Here is an 18999-nt window from a genome sequence, read left to right as displayed (position 1 = left end):
CACGGCCAAGAGCACTATTCCTCATGTCTGAATGAAGATTATCTAACACACATTTTCTCCACAAGGCACCCCACAGCCTTCTTGCATTTAGGAATGCTAGACAACACTTTGGTACTACACTTGGGGGGTCATTTTAAACAGTGAAATCACCAACAAAAAACACAAAAATATTTTAAAAGTGGCACTAAACATTACAAAAAGGATGCTTCTTTACAGTCTGAGAGCTGAAATGAGAGGCAAAACGTCACCTTTTTTGACCTCAGCTGGGAATGTACACACTGGGCAACTCAAATATTTTTGCCCCTAAGCACAAGCACATGAATGAGCACTAAAGTGCCAAGAATATTGATTTGGGGGTTACAGTTAAGTTTTAATGAGTAAAATTTGCATATATAGAGTCTGTAAATGAGGATTGACTGTATTTGCGAATCGTGTATCTCATAAGAGTGTAATATCCAGAATATATGAAAAACTCCTAAAACTCAACAACAAAAAGGCAACCCAATTAAAAACTTAGCAAAGGACTCGGACAGACACTTTTCCAAAGATGATATACAAATGGTCGTTAACTACATAAAAGATGCTCAACATCATTAGCCATTAGAGAAATGCAAATCAAAGCCACAGTGAGATATCACTTCACACCTACTAGGATGGTGATAACAATAATTTTAAAAACTGAAAATAAAAGGTGTTGGTGAGGATGCTGAGAAATTAGAACCCTTGTACATTGCTGGTGGAATGTAAAATGGCTACAGACAATTGTGGAAAACAGTTTGATGGTTTGTCAAAAAGTTAAACACAGAATTGCCGTAAGATTCGGCAATTCCACTCCTAGATACATACCCAAAAGAACTGAAAGTAGGGACTCACATTGTGAGTTGTATGCTGATGCTCACTGCAGCATTTTTCTAGCCAACAGGTGACAACAACCCAAGTGTCCATCCATAAACAGATGAACACACACACATGTGGGCATACCCACTGCAATATTATTCAGCCATAAAAAGAATGAGGGCTTCCCTGGTAGCTCAGTGGTTAAGAATCCGCCTGCTGGGATTCCCTGGTGGCGCAGTGGTTGAGAGTCCACCTGCCGATGCAGGGGACACGGGTTCGTGTCCCGGTCCGGGAAGATCCCACATGCCGCAGAGCGGCTGGGCCCGTGAGCCATGGCCGCTGAGCCTGCGCGTCCGGAGCCTGTGCTCCGCAATGGGAGAGGCCACAACAGTGAGAGGCCCACATAACGCAAAAAAAAAAAAAAAAAAAAAAAGAATCCGCCTGCCAATGCAGGGGATACGGGTTCGAGCCCCGGTCCGGGAAGATCCCACATGCCGTGGAGCAATGAAGCCCGAGCACCACAACTACTAAGCCTGTGCTCTAGAGCCCGCAAGCCACGACTACTCAGCCTACATGCCGCAACGACTGAAGCCCAAACACCTACAGCCCATACTCTGCAACAAGAGAACCCACCACAATGAGAAGCCCACGCACCGCAACGAAGAGCAGCCCCCACTCGCCGCAACTAGAGAAAGCCCGCACGCAGCAACGAAGACCCAACACAGCCCCCCCAAAATAAAAGTAAATAAATTTATAAAAAAAAGAATGAAATTCTGATATATGCCACCGTATGAATGAACTTTGAAAACACTATGCTAAATGAAACAATTCAGACATAAAAGGACAAGGATTGTATGATTCCACTTATTTGAAATATCAAGAATAGGCAAATTCATAGAAACAGAAAGTAGATGAAAGGTTACCAGGGGTTGTAGGGAGGGGGCAATGGAGAGTTATTGCTTAACAGTTACAGAGTTCTGTTTGGGATGATGAAAAGTTTTGGAAATAGTGGATACTGTTGCCCAACACTGTATATATAATTAATGCCATTGAACTGTACACTTAAAAATGGATATAATGGCAAATTTTGTTATATTTTACCATGATTTTTTGAAAATTCAGTTAATAAAATGAAAAAAAATCACTGAAAACTACGAATCACTGCTAACTTTTATTTTGTATTCAAGGACACAGTTAACCAGGAGAAGAGGGTTCTTTGCTCTGTCAAATAAATATATTTAAAAGCTAGCAAACATCAGAGCAGATTTAAGTGTCAAGTCTTAAGAGACTGGGGGAAAATTACTAATAGTTATTTACAGCTATACAAAGTTAACATATTGCAAGGGAAACATAATATAAATATATTCAAAGGTTTCATTTCCAATACTTGACATTTCAAATTTTGAAAACATTAAAATTATTGTCAAACAAAACTCAGACCACATTAGCAATGATTTAAAAAAGGGAGCAATTTAATCATTATAATACAGAGTGCTTTAAGAAGTTTTTAAACGTGTAAAAGAAAGAACAGTTTAGTGCATTAAATCGTTACTGTCTTTACATTGCTTCTCTTAAAAAAAGTTAACAGTAGTATGAAAAAGCCACCCACAAAGCCAGCTGTTTGAATGAAGAAATAAGCTAAATTGCAGCATTTTGGAATTACTAATAAAGCTATAGTTAAAAAATGAAAAGTTTATAAAAATGAAAGCAGCATGCATAGTCAAGGCTTTTTCATAACATTTTCATTAGATGACAAACATTTAGGTAAAAACAAGAGCTTAATACTTATTATTCATTAAATTAGATAAAATAAACTGGCCAAGCCCACTACATCTGGTCATTCAGAAAAACATTTTAAAATCCAAAGCTAATGAAACTGAACATTTCTTCTATGAAGAAAGCACATTTTGAAAAATGGTCCTGTAGTCACAAAGGAAAGGGTCCTTCTCAACACGAATGAACAGCACCGGTCTTTACAAAGTTTGAGTTAGGAGGAACTTTCAGTCTCCTGAAATGGCAACAGTTAACAGTGAACACTGCCATGTTCATAAGTGAAAAGCTAAGTTTTAACTCATTCTGATCAGTTCAGAATTTTTTTCTTTATTCATTGAAGTTGTTACACAAAGTAGAATTTCACCAAAAGATAATTCTTGATAATTCTGATCTGACACCTGTACAAAATTTCTGATTTCTATACGATTGTAAGAAAACACTAAGTTAATATTTACTACATGGTTCCTTTTCACATTTTTGGTACAATATTTATTTCAGAGTTTCACCCTATCCAAATTCTTATGCCAGTTTCTTTCCCTTCTTCAGTACTGATTATGTTCGGTTTAAGAAAAAGCTAATTCAGTTTCTAATGAAAAAAAGTAACAGAGTATTACAAGTAATAATAGTGGTATCCATGAATGTGTTCAATGAAAGATTCAATCGTTAAGCGCCAACGGTACCACAAAACCTTCTTGCTCCAATATGTCCACAGCCTGTTTTTCACTTACGTTGAAATTACATAAACCCATGCACAATTCCTTAATCTTAGTGCAGGGCCTGAGAAATGAGACATAGAAATAAATCAGATTTTTCTTTTTCCTGCTTCAAACAAGTTTTACTCTGTAAAATGTTTGGTCACTCAAAGCTATAATCTTAATTAATCATATATCAAAGAATACAGGCAATAAGGCCCATCTTATGAGACATACAGTATTAAGCTGAACAGAATATGAGGACAAGTTCTAGTGGTCATTAAACCCCCTCAGAAAGTCTAAGAATCAGAATGTCTCCATCATATCAGAATAAAAATGCACTGCATTGAAATGTGACTTCTTACAACTTGTTTTAATTAGTGTCCTGTGGGCGCTGCAAGACTTCTGCCATCTGCAGCAGTTTAACATTGACACAACATTGAGTCCCACTGTTTTTGGGTATTGGATCCTATTTTTTGAGATTGTGTATGCCCCCAAACGTTTTCAGTGTCATCAAAGATTGAGCCCATTCACAGTAAACCAGACATCTGGAGTTGAAGAATTGATTCTCCTCCAACGTTTTAGGCAGCTATAAAAGAAAAACATAATAAAAAACTAAAATTTTAAAGATAACCATATTTTAACACTTACCACTTTTAGAAACAAAAACGATTAAAATACATCCTCTGTATTCTCTTATTAATCCTGAGATCACTTGCCATATGTATCTTGTGTAATGCAGATTTTGTGTGCAACTCCAGTGTATATGTTCTGCATATACCAGATTTGCTTATAGACATTTTTTACCTACATGTAATAATTTATAAAAAAATATTAGTAGGAAGTATATATTTAATTGTATTCATAATAGACTATGAAATCTAAAGACTTGTATTTTTTTCTATTTATATACGGGGCTAGCTTGTGCAAAAGACATATGTGTTTATCACTTTTTTGCAGTAACTATTTTGGAAAGGTTTTGGTTACTTTTTTTTGGTAAATTAAACCATATCTAAATGAAGAAGTAACTGTTTAGAGGAAATTCACGGTGAATCCCTTTATAAGATGAAAAATTATTTTGTTAACTTGCTAATTAATGGGTATCACAATTTTAGACTTTTGCATATTTTAAAATTAGAGCATGCCAATATAGGTACCACAAAAGTACATGTATAACATATACGATACAATTTTTTAAAAACCATGCATGGCTTTGTGTGAATCTTCTGACCCTAGTGTCCATTAGTGTATTGATATATAACTTACGAATTACCCACACAAACTTAAAGTAAGGTCAAACTAAGCTGTACAACAAAGTTCACATTATTTTTAGAATGAGATTACAACTTTCTCCAAAATCACTGCAGAGGTTACTACAACAACGACAACAAGTCACTGCAGCAACAAATTTGTTGATTCAGTCTTGGCCGAGTGCACATTCTTGTGTTTAGTAACAACAACAAAAAAAGCTGGTAAAAAATATTTTCTGCATCTGGGTCGGAAGAAAGCCTGTCCTGAAGATTTCTGACATAAGGAAATGGAGGGCTGCATTTCAGGATAAAGCCGCACAAGACTGTTTAACTTCTTGTGACTCACAAGGATACATTATGCTCTATAACCTGGAGTGAGATTCATTCTAAAATAGGTGTATTTTTAGTCTCATCTGTTTTTCTGCCTGAAAAATAAAAAACCTGTTAATGAAAAGAATATCTGGAAAAAAAGAATATCTTGCTTACTGCCAAGCAATAAGAATGGTGCCTGGTACATATTAAGCTCTCTATAAATAATTGTTAAAACAAAATAAATAAAACCAGGGAGGAAGGCATGGGGGAATTAAAGAAATTCTGTGCAGAATAAGAGAGCATAAAAGTAGCAGATGGGATAGGGATGCAAAAAGCTATGGAAGTAAGTATAATAAGTATGCTCACATGATGAGGGTCTAAGCCTCTTTTCCTCCCCTGCTGTTTCAGAACACTGCAGTGATTTCTGACAACAAGGTGCTTTTGGACTACTGATGGACAGATACAAACACTTCATGACAACTGCACTGTTTTTAAAAAAAGTACAGTCTTATCCTAGAACACTCCAAAACAGAGAGTAGAAAAGAAGCAAACTATGCTACTGAATTCCAAAAGTATTAAGAATTCAAGTTCTAACTCCAAATCAGGTATCTGGATTTGCAACTACAGTGAAATTTTAATTAATCCAATCTATAAAAGAATTAAGAGTTAAGGAACATGCCAAACCTTTCAAATTTAAAGCATATATACTTGCAGTTTAATGCCTACAGAGAGAGATTTTTAACTTAATAATGTGTTTCTGCTGGTAGCAGGTTTGTTTTATATCAAATAAGGAAAAGACATTTTAGGCAATTGAGTTAATTTAATATAAAATCTGTTATTTACCACTGATCCCTAAAACAGAAATAATTTATATCACAGCTTTCAAAGGCAGATGCCACCTAAGCAAACATGAATTTATATATCACTTAAAACAGACCTTTGGCTTTTAATAGAAAAAAATTTGAATAATTTTAATACTTAAAGCATTTTAAACTCTAGTTAAAAATCTAATAGTTTGGGGGGCAATACAATGAATAAAGAAAGAGAGAGAGCCATTTTCACCTAGTTTCCTAAAACTGAGCAATCTTCACCCCTGTGGTAAGTCTTTCCTTCGGTATACTTTTCCCCTTCTTTTTATTTTCGTTTTTGAATTCTTTCCTTAAACAGGCAAAAAATGAAGCTTTAGTGAAGGAGGGTTGCAAGAAATACATTTTAGTTATCTTTAGTATGTGTGAATCCCCAACCCGCCCACCAGTCTTCCTTCTTAGAGAATGGGTAACTTTCCCTTAAAACAAAGTAAAGAACATTTCACATAAAAAATAATTAAGGCAACATTAAACTCTACATAATAAACATAACCATCACAAGAATCAGACTGCACATGATAATCGTATCTCTTGGCTATACTCATGGCACCTAGTCCTCTTATGAGGCGTAAGAGAAACTATTTTAGAAAAAAATCCGTCAAAAGTGACGATGACAAATACGAGGTGACTGTGCTAAATGTATGTGGTTGGTGAATGCACACGCAGCTTAACAACTTACATTTCAGTCATCTGATTTAGAAAGCTTCCGCTTCACATGTCGTGGGGGTTCCCAAGTGTCACTGTCATCTGTTTCTTCTTCATCTTCTTCCTGATCATCAATAACTTCATCTTCCTCCTCATTCTCCTCAAATAATTCTATACCTAACTCTGATCTTCTCTGTCTTTCAGCAAACCATTCTCTGACCTGCTCGTAGCCCATATGTGATTTGTTAACAAGTTCATCGAGGTCCTGCTCGTTAAGAAATTTGTGCTTCAGGTAATAGTCCTTCAGTATTGCAGTTCCAGTTTTGAATTTGATGAGGGACGGCCCCCTGTCCCAGTTGTTCATTCTCTTGCTTCCTCTGGGCCGCCCGCGAGGTCTTCCTCTTCCCCTTCCTTTGGGTCTCCCTCTCCCCCGTTTCCTAAGAGAAGACAGACCGTTCATACTGCTTGAATTGGCGCTTTGATAGTAGTAGTACCATTTTAAGTTTCCATTTTTCCAAGCATAACGGGTGTCCCCAAACCAACTAACTATGTCTGTTCTAGCAAGCCCGCTTTCTTCAGCCAACTTGTCATACTCTTCTGGCGACGGCCACTGTGTTCGGACAAACGCGCTTTTAAGCATGTGCAACTGCTCGGGTGTTTTTTTACATATTTTGCCCGTACTCCCTGACTTAGGTGCACTAGACTCATCTCCAGGAGAAGTTTCTCCAGTTTCTTCTTTGGAACTACCTGCATTGCTTTCCTCTATTTCTCCTTTCTCTTCCTTTAAAGCTTTTGATTTCTTCCTCTCTGTAAACCAAGCATCAATTTCCCTTCTGGTAAGTTTGGTTTGCGCTCTTAACCTATTTAATTCTTCTTCTGTAAGTACGGAGCTGTTGAGAAAACTCGCCTGTAGGGCACGAAGCTGCTCTGCCGTCTTCTCTTTAAACTTTTGGGGAGTAAAGTCTGGAAAAGGATTCCAGGATTGTTTCTGCTGTGAAGTGACAACACTTGGGGATTCCGTGGTTTCATCACTGGAGTCTATGATAATAGTGGCGGAGGAATCATTGTTGAGATGTAAGCACTGATTACTCTTCGAATTTCTCTGGTTGTACCTTGTGTCACTAAACCATTTTTTAATCTCTCCTTTTGTCAGCCCTGTGATTTTCATAAGTCTGATAATTTCGGAATCGTGGGGAAACTGATTCTTTAGGTAACTAACTTTTAATTCTGCCAGTTGCTCTTTAGTCTTTTTTGCCCGAACGCCAAACGCATCAGGGTTCGCCACTGCAGTCTCATTTTTTACAAGCTGAGAGGATGGGGCTCCTGCTGCTGCTGGCTTGGTCTCTGCAGTAGGCTGAGCGGCCGGGAGCTGACTTTTCTGTGCGTTTGTTTGATTTGGAACCCCTGCCACTGTCAAGGCTATAGGTGCTGCTACTGGCAAGGTATTCGTGCCAGCCACTTGGGTAAGGACCAGACCCGGCTGGCCAACTATTTGGCATGTCTGTAAGATGGATGGTAAACCATTACTCCCTGTGGAAATGTGGGCGGGGATGACAGTTATGGTCTGAGGCACAGTGTGCACTGTTCCGTTGGATTGTTTTCTCCTCGCGTCCTCTACTTCCTCGGGAGTCCAGCTGACACCATGTTTTAGACGTTGGGCTGAAAACCATATCTTGATCTGTTCCTCTGTATATTTTGCTTGGGCAGAAAGAACAGTAATTTCTGACATTGTTGGATAAGGGAATTTGTTGTAGGTGTTAAGCAAAAGGGGGTTGTTATCCAATGCAGCATTGTAAGTAGGAATGCTATTAACAGGGATGAGGACTTTGGGGATCAAATTGGAATTCTGCTGAGCTGATACAGCAGTGATAACCTGTGCTAACCCAGGAAGAACTGCTGCCGGGGTCACAACTGTGCTGGCAGTATTTGGATGTATTCTGTTTACAATGGAAGTACTCGTATTTGATTCAGAAGCTGAAGAACTTGGATTTTCCACAGTTCCTTCACGGTCTGGTTTGATTTCATTCTCTTTCTCTTCCGGAACGTCCTCAACTGAATTATGATGAACTGTAATCCGTTTGTTCTCCACTTTATTCTTCATCATTTTCATGATAGGAGTTTTACTGATAGATATTCCCAAAGAAGAAACTTCTGTCGATTCAGCTTGCTCTGAATTCTCCTCTTTAACAAAACTACCATCAAAAGTCAGATCATTTATTGTTTGTTCAAAGATTGTCTGGTTATTTCGTTTCACCATCGTCAACTTGAAATTTTCTTCTCCTGGGTGATATTTCAGATTATGCTCAGAAAGTGCATCATACCTTTTGGTAAGAAAATTGCATTCGACACAAACATAGGATGAGTTTAGCACTACATTGGGATGTTCTGAATCCACATGAAAAGTAAACATATTTAGATCTGGAGTTTGAAAAGTACAATATTTACATTCATAGCCACCTTCAACTTTTTTATTTTGCTGATTGTCAGAGTCCACGGATTCATGAACTTCTTCATCACTTGAGATACTCTCTGCTCTGGTGTTTTCTACAGGTGTAAGTACAGGAGGACCTTCATCCAAATCTGATATCAACTCGAGGTCTGGATCCTGTTCACTGGCAAGGACCATGCAGGGTGTTGTGGATTTTCGCCTGCTTGCCATTCTGATGTTATGGGGGAAATCTCAGTGGTGATTAAAAAGCATTGGGGCTTAAAACTGTTCAGTATTCTTCATTTGAAAACAATGGCTTTTGGTTCTTCAAGTCTGTCTTTGTGCTCAACAAGTCTCATTAGCAGCTTTTTCATGGTGCTATCAAGTAAAGAGCTTATGGTTGGCAAATAAAATACTGCTGAACTGCTGAAATTTTTGAAGCACAACTCCAATCACCTACATTAAGATAAATTAAAAAATGTTTTTAAATGAGTGATTAGATCTATTAAGCAAATTACAGTTATATTTCACTTACATGAAGTTGTTGGAGAGCTCAGTTATAAAGATGTAGAATAAGACCAGACCAGGAAAAAAGTCCTCTAAGGGTCAAAATAGATGTCTCCAAGCCAACTCACTGAAGGTCATGTACTGTACCTCATGGGTCAGCCCACGGGCTTGTTTATTTGGATTTTTCAGCTAGCCAGCTATATATTGGAAGGGAAGGGGGAAAAAGAGTCTGCTTCGGCAGGCATACTAATATCAATGTGAAATGATCACCTGTTAACAGGGGAGGAACTTTAAAACTATAAAAGCAGCCACAGATACTCAAGACTATGACCACTAAGTGTATAAGAAATTCAATCCATCAGTTATGGCTGCTTCTTCCTCCTGGTCTGTCTTATCCCAAAAGCATGCCCAAGTATGGCAAAAGCAACAAAGGCAGAATATAAATGATCAAAGTTTCAGAAACATTATCTTAATCATTCTCCACAATGCTATCAAAATTGGTAAAACATATCTAATCATATCAGTCTCCTCACTTAAAGCTTATGATGGGTCCCCAGTGCTTAAAGAATGAAGTTCAAACTCCTTAAGCCACAGGTAGTTCCCTTCACATCCTGGCTGCAACCTTAATTTCCTACCATCTCCCTCCTGACTCCTATTTCTGTATGTTTTAGGCACAGAGCGAAAACGATTGCTATTCTAGGGACTCTCAGTGCAGGCCACTCCTTGTGCCAGGACACTTGTTTGTGCGCTGGGTGTGATGAGCTCTCTATAGATCTGCCTGATAGATCACCTTCTCCCCTTAGCTGGGCCCAACCTCCTCCCCGGTTTATTTCTAGTCTAGCACTTACCATATTGTACCAGAGGAATGTTACACTTCTGTCCCGAAACCTCCAGTTTCCTTATTCATTTTTTCCTTCTTTTTTAAAGTAATAGCTTTTGTGAGATATAGCAAAGCTCCTGAAAGTCTGGATGGAGGCAATTTCCTTTATGTCTTCAATCTAAGCTCTCCCAGCTGAGCTATCTTGGCTGACTTCTCACACATTTCTATATCTCCTTTTGCATACAGAAGCCTGGAAGTAGAGACTCACTAAATGCTTATGAACCTGAACTAGGGAGTTCCCTGGTGGTCTAGTGGTTAGGATTCAGCGCTTTCACTGTTGTGCCCTGGGGTTCAATCCCTGGTGGGGGAACTAAGATCCACCCCCCACCACACACACAAAACTACTTCCAACCCGAACTAGAATGAATAGAAAAACACAGGGAGATCAGCTCGGTGCTTTGTGACCACCTGGAGGGGTGGGATGGGGAGGGTGGGAGGGAGGGAGATGCATGAGGGAAGGGATGTGGGAACAGATGTATATGTATGACTGATTCACTTTGTTATAAAGCAGAAACTAATTAAAAAAAAAAAAAGAAAAACGGGGCTTCCCTGGTGGCGCAGTGGTTGACAGTCCGCCTGCCGATGCAGGGGACACGAGTTCGTGCCCCGGTCCGGGAAGATCCCACATGCCGCGGAGCGGCTGGGCCCGTGAGCCATGGCCGCTGAGCCTGCGCATCCGGAGCCTGTGCTCCGCAACGGGAGAGACCACAACAGTGAGAGGCCCGCGTACCGCCAAAAAAAAAAAAAAAAAGAGTCCTGTAAAATTCAAAATGCCCTAAGGGCATCACCATGGAAAACGTAGCTGAAATTCACAAGAATGACCTTGAATCATCAAGAAAAAGTGAATTATGTTCATACAAATACATTTTAATACTTTTGCACCCAAAATAGTTAAAATACAATTTTGATGCTAAATCAAAGTTGGTGTGCTTCTAAATTCTAAACCAAATGAAAATGAATACAATAAGTGGTATCACTTATTTTGTACCACAAATTGGAACTATTTTTATTTACCAGCGTAATCCTTGTCCTAGCTGAACTGAGGAGAAAAAGTTTATTTCAAAGATTATAGCAAAACTAGGTCTCCACGACTCAGTAGAGGGAGAAACATTTTTAGGAAACAGAGCTGTCCAAAGGGAGAATGTCCTGCCTTTGAAGGTGGTAAGATCCTCCTCACTGGGATTATTCAAATATATACTACATATCCATTTGATGGATCCAAGCAACAGGTGGGAAGTGGGACCGAAAGTCAGACTAAATGTCCTGATTTCCCATATTACAAAATAAAGAGCATCAGCTTAGTAATAATAATGGTATCAACAGTCCAAACCCCACTCTCAAAAGTGTCAGTGTTTTTTTTCTATAAAAAATCTTTGATTTCTAAGGGAACATAAAGAAATCACTGAAATTTTAAATGATTTCTTAACTAAATGTTATAAACTAAGATAATACCATCTCTCCTACTCAATTCAATAGGGAACACCACTGTTTTGATCATTTTTTCCTCATTAGAAACAGGGAATTTCTCAAATAAGACTTTAAGCAGAAGAGTAACCAATGAGCAGCACCCACATTTTTGACAGTGAAGGAGAATTGCTGAAAGGCAGGGGAGTAAGCTATTTTGTGACTGTTATTCTCATAGAATCTTAGATTATATTTAGTTAGGGTATATTAACAGCCAGAAGTCAAAGATAGAGGGGTTTTTCTTGAAACTACATTTCCTGAAAATGGTGGTTTTCAAACTTTTTGTTGTAAGCAGGAGAGCCCTTTCTTCAAACAAAATTCTATGAGAAGCCCAAGTGCAAAACTGATTAAAGAATATAGCCACTGGTCGGAGAAGTATAGAAGCTAAACTACTTCCTGACCCCATCCCATGGACCCCCACAATCCCTACTTCCACCTCTGATGGGTTCTGAGATGCGTCTGAAGCCTTTGTCCTAAAAACGTAAATACTTTCATCAAAAATCCTCAGCTTGCCAGTGCTAAGTGAAATGTGAACGCTAAAGTGAATTTAATGTGTACTTTCAGGTTGTTTCACTCTAAAAGGCAGGCCTGGAGCGCCCAAGAGTAGAACAGAGTAACCCATACTAATAAAAAGATACGGAAGAGAAACTTGAGGAGCTCAGATCCCTTTATTATTCTGGTTCTCTAGCTCTTGGGTTAAACTTCTTTCTTTTTATCCTATCTAGCATAAAAATAGTAATATGCTATGAAATTATTACTTTTCCTTATAGTTCACTAGCTCAGGATGGTCAGTTTGTAAGAACTGAAACAGATATAAAAATTTAAAAGCTTAAATATTTTTTGCTAAAGTCATGAAAATTACAAAAATTCATGTATTATTATCTAATGATATATACACACAATTGTGCTTTTTCCTTTGAAAGCACTGGTCTTTGAAAGGAATTTGAAAATTTAAAATTATAAATTAAATTTATTTAAATTAAATATTTTAAATTAAATGTATAATTTTAAAATTATAATTAAATTTAAATAAGCTACTTAAAAGAAAGGCTTAAGGGCTTCCCTGGTGGCGCAGTGGTTGGGAGTCCGCCTGCCGATGCAGGGGACACGGGTTCGTGCCCCGGTCCAGGAAGATCCCACATACCACGGAGCGGCTGGGCCCGTGAGCCATGGCTGCTGAGCCTGCGTGTCCAGAGCCTGTGCTCCGCAACGGGGGAGGCCACAGCAGTGAGAGGCCTGCGTACCGCAAAAAAAAAAAAAAAAAAAAAGGCTTAAAAAAAATCTTCAGTAATGCAAAAGACTAAAAATCTGATTATTTTCAGTAGCCTAGGTTGCCTCAACCTGGATTACTTCTATACTCAACTACATAGACCTGAGAAATACTCTTTCCTCTTCACTTCTAAAACTGTTTGCTCACATTTTGCTAACAAAACCAGAGTCAATATATTATTTAACATATTTCCAAAGGGAGACTAAGAGTTCCCAAAAGAGCCTCAAGATTTGGTCCAATGGCTCAATTCTATTATTATGATATAACCTAAAAATAAATCAAAGCACAAACAAGGGCATCCTCGTGGTCCTTATTATAAAGTCATGATCTGGGGGAGAAGCAGGGACCTCAGTACAATCGTCCCATTTTTTATGGAAGAAGAAACCCAGGCCCAGGGGGATAAGTTCACAGAGGCTTTGTGGTATAGGGTAAAACCACAGGTTTTAGAGTCTCCTCTGTCACTTAGTAGTTAGGTGACTGGAAAAGTTACCCAATATCAACCTCATATCAACCTCAGTTTTCTCACCTATAAAACCAAAATTCTTCAGTTCAACAAATCCACTGAACAACTATTTGTTGAAGGTCAACCACGTGCCAGGCACTGTGTTGGGCACTTGGATTACAGCAGTGACCAGGACAAATCATCTCTGGTCTGCCAGGTTCTAGCAGTTGAGCAAGGAAAACAGGCAGTAAACAATTACTTAGACTAACTATGATCAATGTAATGAGAGAGGAAGTATCGGGAACTATATAAGCACATTACAGGAGGCTTCTAGAAAAGAAGCAGAGAAGGCTGCCCTGGAGAAAATAAGAATACTGGTATCCTACCTCAGAGGCTGATCAAATAAAAATGCTTCACACACTCTGATATACAGTAGGTGCCTAATTAATGCTTTTTTCCCAGTCCCTGAAAAATTCTTTTGGGAATGAATAAATACCATTTATTTACTATTATTCTCTTTCTTTCTATCTCTCAAGCAACATAATCAGCTGACAAGGCACACAAGTTGAACGCAAAAGCAAAAGGGGTTAAAAATACAGAATAAGAATTTCCATGGTGTGGTTTCAATTCATCTCCTTTCGTCATTACAGTGCAGTGGAGCTGAGACAGGAAAACTGCCATATAGAAATTGCTATTAGCTGACAGGCATCTCATCCTCCCTTTGAAAGTCAACTCAAAGAAGCTTAAAATCAATTTGTGGAAGCTTGCACTATTTACCTATAAAAGAGGGTTACAGTTTAGTTGCACAACTGAGGAGCTAGGTGGCTTTGCAGTTAAAACATAATTAAAGTGAAGTCTGCCAATAAAAGAAAACATTATGCTATAAATGCATCCAGCACTATAAATATAATTATGTTTGAATGCTATTTTCAGTTAATCTTTCAGTAGATAAATACGTTAAAAAAATAAATGATCAAATCCATTACACTGCCATTAAAAGTGATATTCAAAAAAGTCATTAAGGAATATGGTAAAGTATCCATTTACTGTTAAATTTTTAAAAATCAGAACAAAATTTGTATATTGATTATAAAATAACTATGGGAAATATGTATGCATGTGGACAAAGGCTAGATGAGAACATAAAAAATGAAATTTTCACATGAGATTATGGGTGAAATTTTTTTATGTGTGGTATTTACAAGTTTTCTTTAATATTGTTATGACATTGCTTTACTGTAAATACAACAAACAATAGTTTCAAGGCCTTAAAACTGCAAATAGACTAAAATATTCCTATGGTCATTTGTCTCAAGCTGGAAACAAAGTTTACTTTCTATTTTTAAAGCAAAAACATGTGCTACATAAAGGTTTTTTCAGGAGGAAGAAGAATCTGAGTATGTACAGCATTCAGGGGTATTCCAGACATCTTTGGGGACTGCTGCTCCACGGTAGAGAAGTTAGACTGGTTCTAAGAGCCCGCAAGACCACACATAATCTCCAGGGTGTAGATCTAGGCCAAGCCAATTTCCATGGTTCTATCTGCGCACTGGTTCTTCTCCTGAGGGGAGGGTGCTCCTTAACCAATTCATGATTCTTAGCTCATGAAAATAATTACATGAAATTTTCTCTGCAGAAAAGCATTTAGTGAAAGCAAAATTTATTTCATCACAGAATAAAAATCTGGAGCAGTTCTAAACGTAGTTCTTCTTACATGGTCAGAGAGAATGTCTGTTTAGCTCTCCACTATATTCCCAGGGCCAAATACAGTGCCTATTAAGGCCCCAATAATACTTGCTGGGGAAAAAAAAAGCTTTAAAATATATGTGTATTGTGTATTATAACGTACATTCTACTTCATTAAGCACTCATTTATAGAGGCGCTGTAAAGAACACCTGTGCTCGCTTTACAGTACTTTCACTGGTAAAACCCTTACTAATAAAATTACCTTAGTCACTAGAATATGAAAACATGCTCAAATATAAAACACTTTATTTATTAAAACATAGCAATGGATATTCAACAAATATTTACCAATATCTATAATTCTACCAAAACAAATCAGTTTTATGTGTGAATAGTGTATATCTAAATTTGTAGACTATATAAAAATGAAACAAGGATGATAAATTCATTCAAAGAATTAGTCCTGCAGTAGAATTCAGAAGAAAAGGCACAGTTCTTATAAAGATAGCAAATACAAATTTGAACTTAGAATCATTATTTCTCTATAAGAGAAAACTATATTTTAATGATATTCTATATTTTTAAAGAGATTTAAAAACAGGTTCTCAATGTAATATACTATAAAGAGTTAGTGGATTGTTTCAAATTCTATGCTTAGCGCTAAAAAAAAAGTCTAAAAAGTTTTATAACTAAGTAGGTCCATAGCTACACGGAATTTCCAAGCCTCTATTTTTCTGGCTGTCTTGTACTTTAAATTAAATGATTAACAGTTTATTGGCCTAGTTAGCCACAAAGGCATGTGATTTTGGTAAGATGTTATGCGAATAAAAAAAAACTTTGTTTTTAGGCCAATTCTGGGTCAAATAAGAACATTTAGAAGATAACTATGATTTTTAAGTACTGTGTTAGTTTTGACCGAGTACCAACTAAGTAAAACTGTTCTTAGGACAACTAAAATATACAAACTAAGAATCCTTTGAAATGTGTATTTATACCTATACTGAGAACTCTTAGGACTCTGTATTCTATTTAGTTTCACTTCTCCCTCTCTGAGTCAGAGTTCTGTTTAGCCAGCTGAAAATACTTATTTTTACATGTTTGTATTCAAACTAAAAGTTACAAATCCACCAAAATCACAGAATGCCTGAAATCATAGTAGGAACAAGGAATAATGGACTCAAATGAAAACAAAGGCATCCACCATGGTTTTTAAAAAAAAGGTGGCCAAGAGGATACTTTTTTAATTACAAAATTTTTCTTTGGTCTTTACACACTTGAGGCGTTTTTCAAAGCTAAAATATAAAAATATTTAGAAACAAGAGTCAAGTTCTCAAAAAAAAATTAAATGAGCAATTTGTCAACCCAAATTTGTACCCACAACAAACGTTTGTAAAAATTACTGTAACCTAGAATTAGTACCTAAGAGATAAATCTCAAGAAAATTGCCAAAATGGTCTCAAGATAATAAAAATTCAAGTATCAAGGTGAATACAGACGGGAGTGAATGTGATCCAAGTAATAGCATCTAAGAAACTGTGGCCAAAGATTGTCTAATTTCAGAAGATCCCTTTGCTAATGCTAATTAAGGCTTAAAGGGTTAGAAACTCTATCCTCTCTACCTGTTTTTTTTCTATCGGAGAAAGCCAACTTTAACGCTGCTAAAGATTAAAAGAAGAAGCTAAGCTGGACAGATTTCTCCTGGTAAGCTCTGACCCCAGATTTGAGGAGTGAAATGTCTTTTTGAATGGTCTCTAGGACACTAACATCCTGGTGTTCTACCTTCTGCTGGCATGTAGGTTGGTATGTAGTGATATACAAACTAGCCCTATAATGAAATCTCCTGTCTTTATTATTCAAGTTTGTGAATAGGATCCAAAAGTAATTTTCGGCTGAAAATAATTTTCCCCTACTTTTCTCAAGGAAGTGTATTAAATCTTTCACAGACAATCTAACACAGGAATGCTATTCTTGATTCTAAGTGAGATTATCATTGAAAGGCTGAAAAGCCATTCATCTGTCCATTATCTTCCCCATTTATAAAATAAAGTAAATGTTACCTATTTCACTCAGGATATAATCATTCAATTTTTAAAAATACTTTGAAGGGGGCTTCCCTGGTGGCGCAGTAGTTAAGAATCCGCCTGCCAATGCAGGGGACACGGGTTCGAGCCCTGGTCCAGGAAGATCTCACATGCCGCGGAGCAACTAAGCCCGTGCACAACAACTACTGAGCCTGCGCTCTAGAGCCCGCAAGCCACAACTACTGAGCCTGCGTGCTACAACTACTGAAGCCCGCGCGCCTAGAGCCTGTGCTCTGCAACAAGAGAAGCCACTGCAATGAGAAGCCCGCGCAGAGCAATGAAGAGTAGCCCCTGCTCGCCGCAACTAGAGAAAGCCCACGCGGAGCAACCGAGACCCAAAGCAGCCAAAAATAAATAAATAAAATTAATTAATTAATTTAAAAAATGCTTTGAAGGATAATAGTAATTAGTATTGGTAATGTCAACTTGTAAGAACACAAAAAATGAAAGTGAACCACCACATTAATGATTATGGAATCTTTCCTAGTACTTTCTGGAATCATATACAATAACAATTGGACTAAATAAATATTTCCAACAGTATAGTATGTAATCTAATGCTTCTTATAAAAGCCAACTTACATCAGGTAAATAAAATATAAAAGTAATTAAGTACAAATATATTCAAATATTTAAATAGTGGTATGCTTAACCTAAATCAAAGTATTTAATTATTAACATCTTAAATTTTATAATTGTAATTAACTATTATTAGAGGACTGTATACTGAAAACATATTTTCAGAAGTTGTTCTTGTAAGTCTTGAAGCATTTTTCTGGATATAGGCAAAAGAAGAGTAAAATTTCTAGATCAATTTCCCCACAGAAAAGGTCTCTACCCTCATGACCTTCATTTGCCTGGTTCACCACTATTACCACAGCACCTGGTACAGTGCCTGATACACAGTGGATGTCAGCAAATGTATCGAATAGATTGAAAAATAAATTCTAAGTATACCACATAGATTTATTATGAAGTGTGATGCTGTTTCCTTTGAAATTAAAGCAGACAATACTTCTATATTTTTTCAAGTTTGAAAGTACATTTCTAAAAAAAGAGTTAAGAATATATCTGCTGCTTTTTTAAGAAAAGCTTTTAAAACTTTAGCCAAATATAGTATCACTATATTAAGTGAGCACATTCAGTATCTGAGTTTTTACCAAAATGATCAAACACATACTTGCCATAGCTTCCTCCGCATTCTGTTCTTTGACACAGAAGGGTGTCCCCTCAAATTAGGAGATGTTTAGCTCAGGCCATCATTACCAACAGGTCCAAAGTACCTATCTGCCATCTCCTACAAAAAAAGTAATATCACTTTATTATTCTAGATACGATTCAGTCTTATTCGGAAACTTTAAGCTTATGCCTTGGCTTTTTAAAAATAAATGTAATTTTTAAAAAATTTCATTTCCTCACAGAACTTTTAAAAGAATCATCGAAATGCCAAACTCAATCTTAGTAAGAAATTCAAAACTGAAAACTACACTTCAAAATATCTTTATATTTTATAAAACAACCAAGTCATTATTGTACTATTTTCAATAAAAGTTTTCAAAAGGTGAATATATGCAGTCTATAATATGAAAGATGAGATGAAGAAACTGGGGATTGTAAAAAATTAGTATACAAAAGTTACGACAGACAACTTAGTTAAACTAAAAGTTGGGAGGAGGTGTGTGTTTGTATGTTTACATGTAAGCCTAGTGATATTTGTACCCTAATTTACTATGTATTAATTGGAACGAAGTGGATCATTAATGCTGGGGACATGCCAATACTACTTAAATAAATTAGTGGTATTCTACCCCTAAACATATGGTATATCTAATAGAATGACTGGTGGTTATTTCATTTTTGCAAGA

General features: G+C 37.0%; 1 protein-coding gene across 5 annotated transcripts; it reads right to left on the bottom strand.

The window, feature by feature from the left end:
* Positions 1 to 1989: 1989 nt before the first annotated feature.
* Positions 1990 to 18430, bottom strand: ZHX1 (zinc fingers and homeoboxes 1). 5 transcript variants are annotated; one of them, XR_014291562.1, is made up of 4 exons: positions 18315 to 18430; positions 6410 to 9259; positions 5927 to 6022; positions 1990 to 3891 (listed from the first exon to the last, which is right to left on the bottom strand). XR_014291562.1 is itself a non-coding variant. In XM_082600813.1 (3 exons), the coding sequence occupies exon 2, from the start codon at positions 9032 to 9034 to the stop codon at positions 6413 to 6415; it is 2622 nt and encodes an 873-aa protein (XP_082456939.1). In that variant the 5' UTR covers positions 9035 to 9259; positions 18315 to 18430; the 3' UTR covers positions 1990 to 3891; positions 6410 to 6412. The 5 variants fall into 5 exon arrangements, 3 of the variants coding, with proteins under 3 accessions (XP_082456939.1, XP_082456941.1, XP_082456940.1); XR_014291563.1 differs by having other exon boundaries at positions 5927 to 6017; XM_082600813.1 differs by lacking the exon at positions 5927 to 6022.
* Positions 18431 to 18999: the final 569 nt, after the last annotated feature.

The sequence above is a fragment of the Mesoplodon mirus genome (assembly GCF_964341445.2).
Source record: "Mesoplodon mirus genome assembly, chromosome: 16".
In the NCBI taxonomy this organism is placed as follows: Eukaryota; Metazoa; Chordata; class Mammalia; order Artiodactyla; family Ziphiidae; genus Mesoplodon; species Mesoplodon mirus.
The sequence above is the reverse complement of the archived record's forward strand: the minus strand, read 5'-3'. Positions and strand labels throughout refer to the sequence as shown.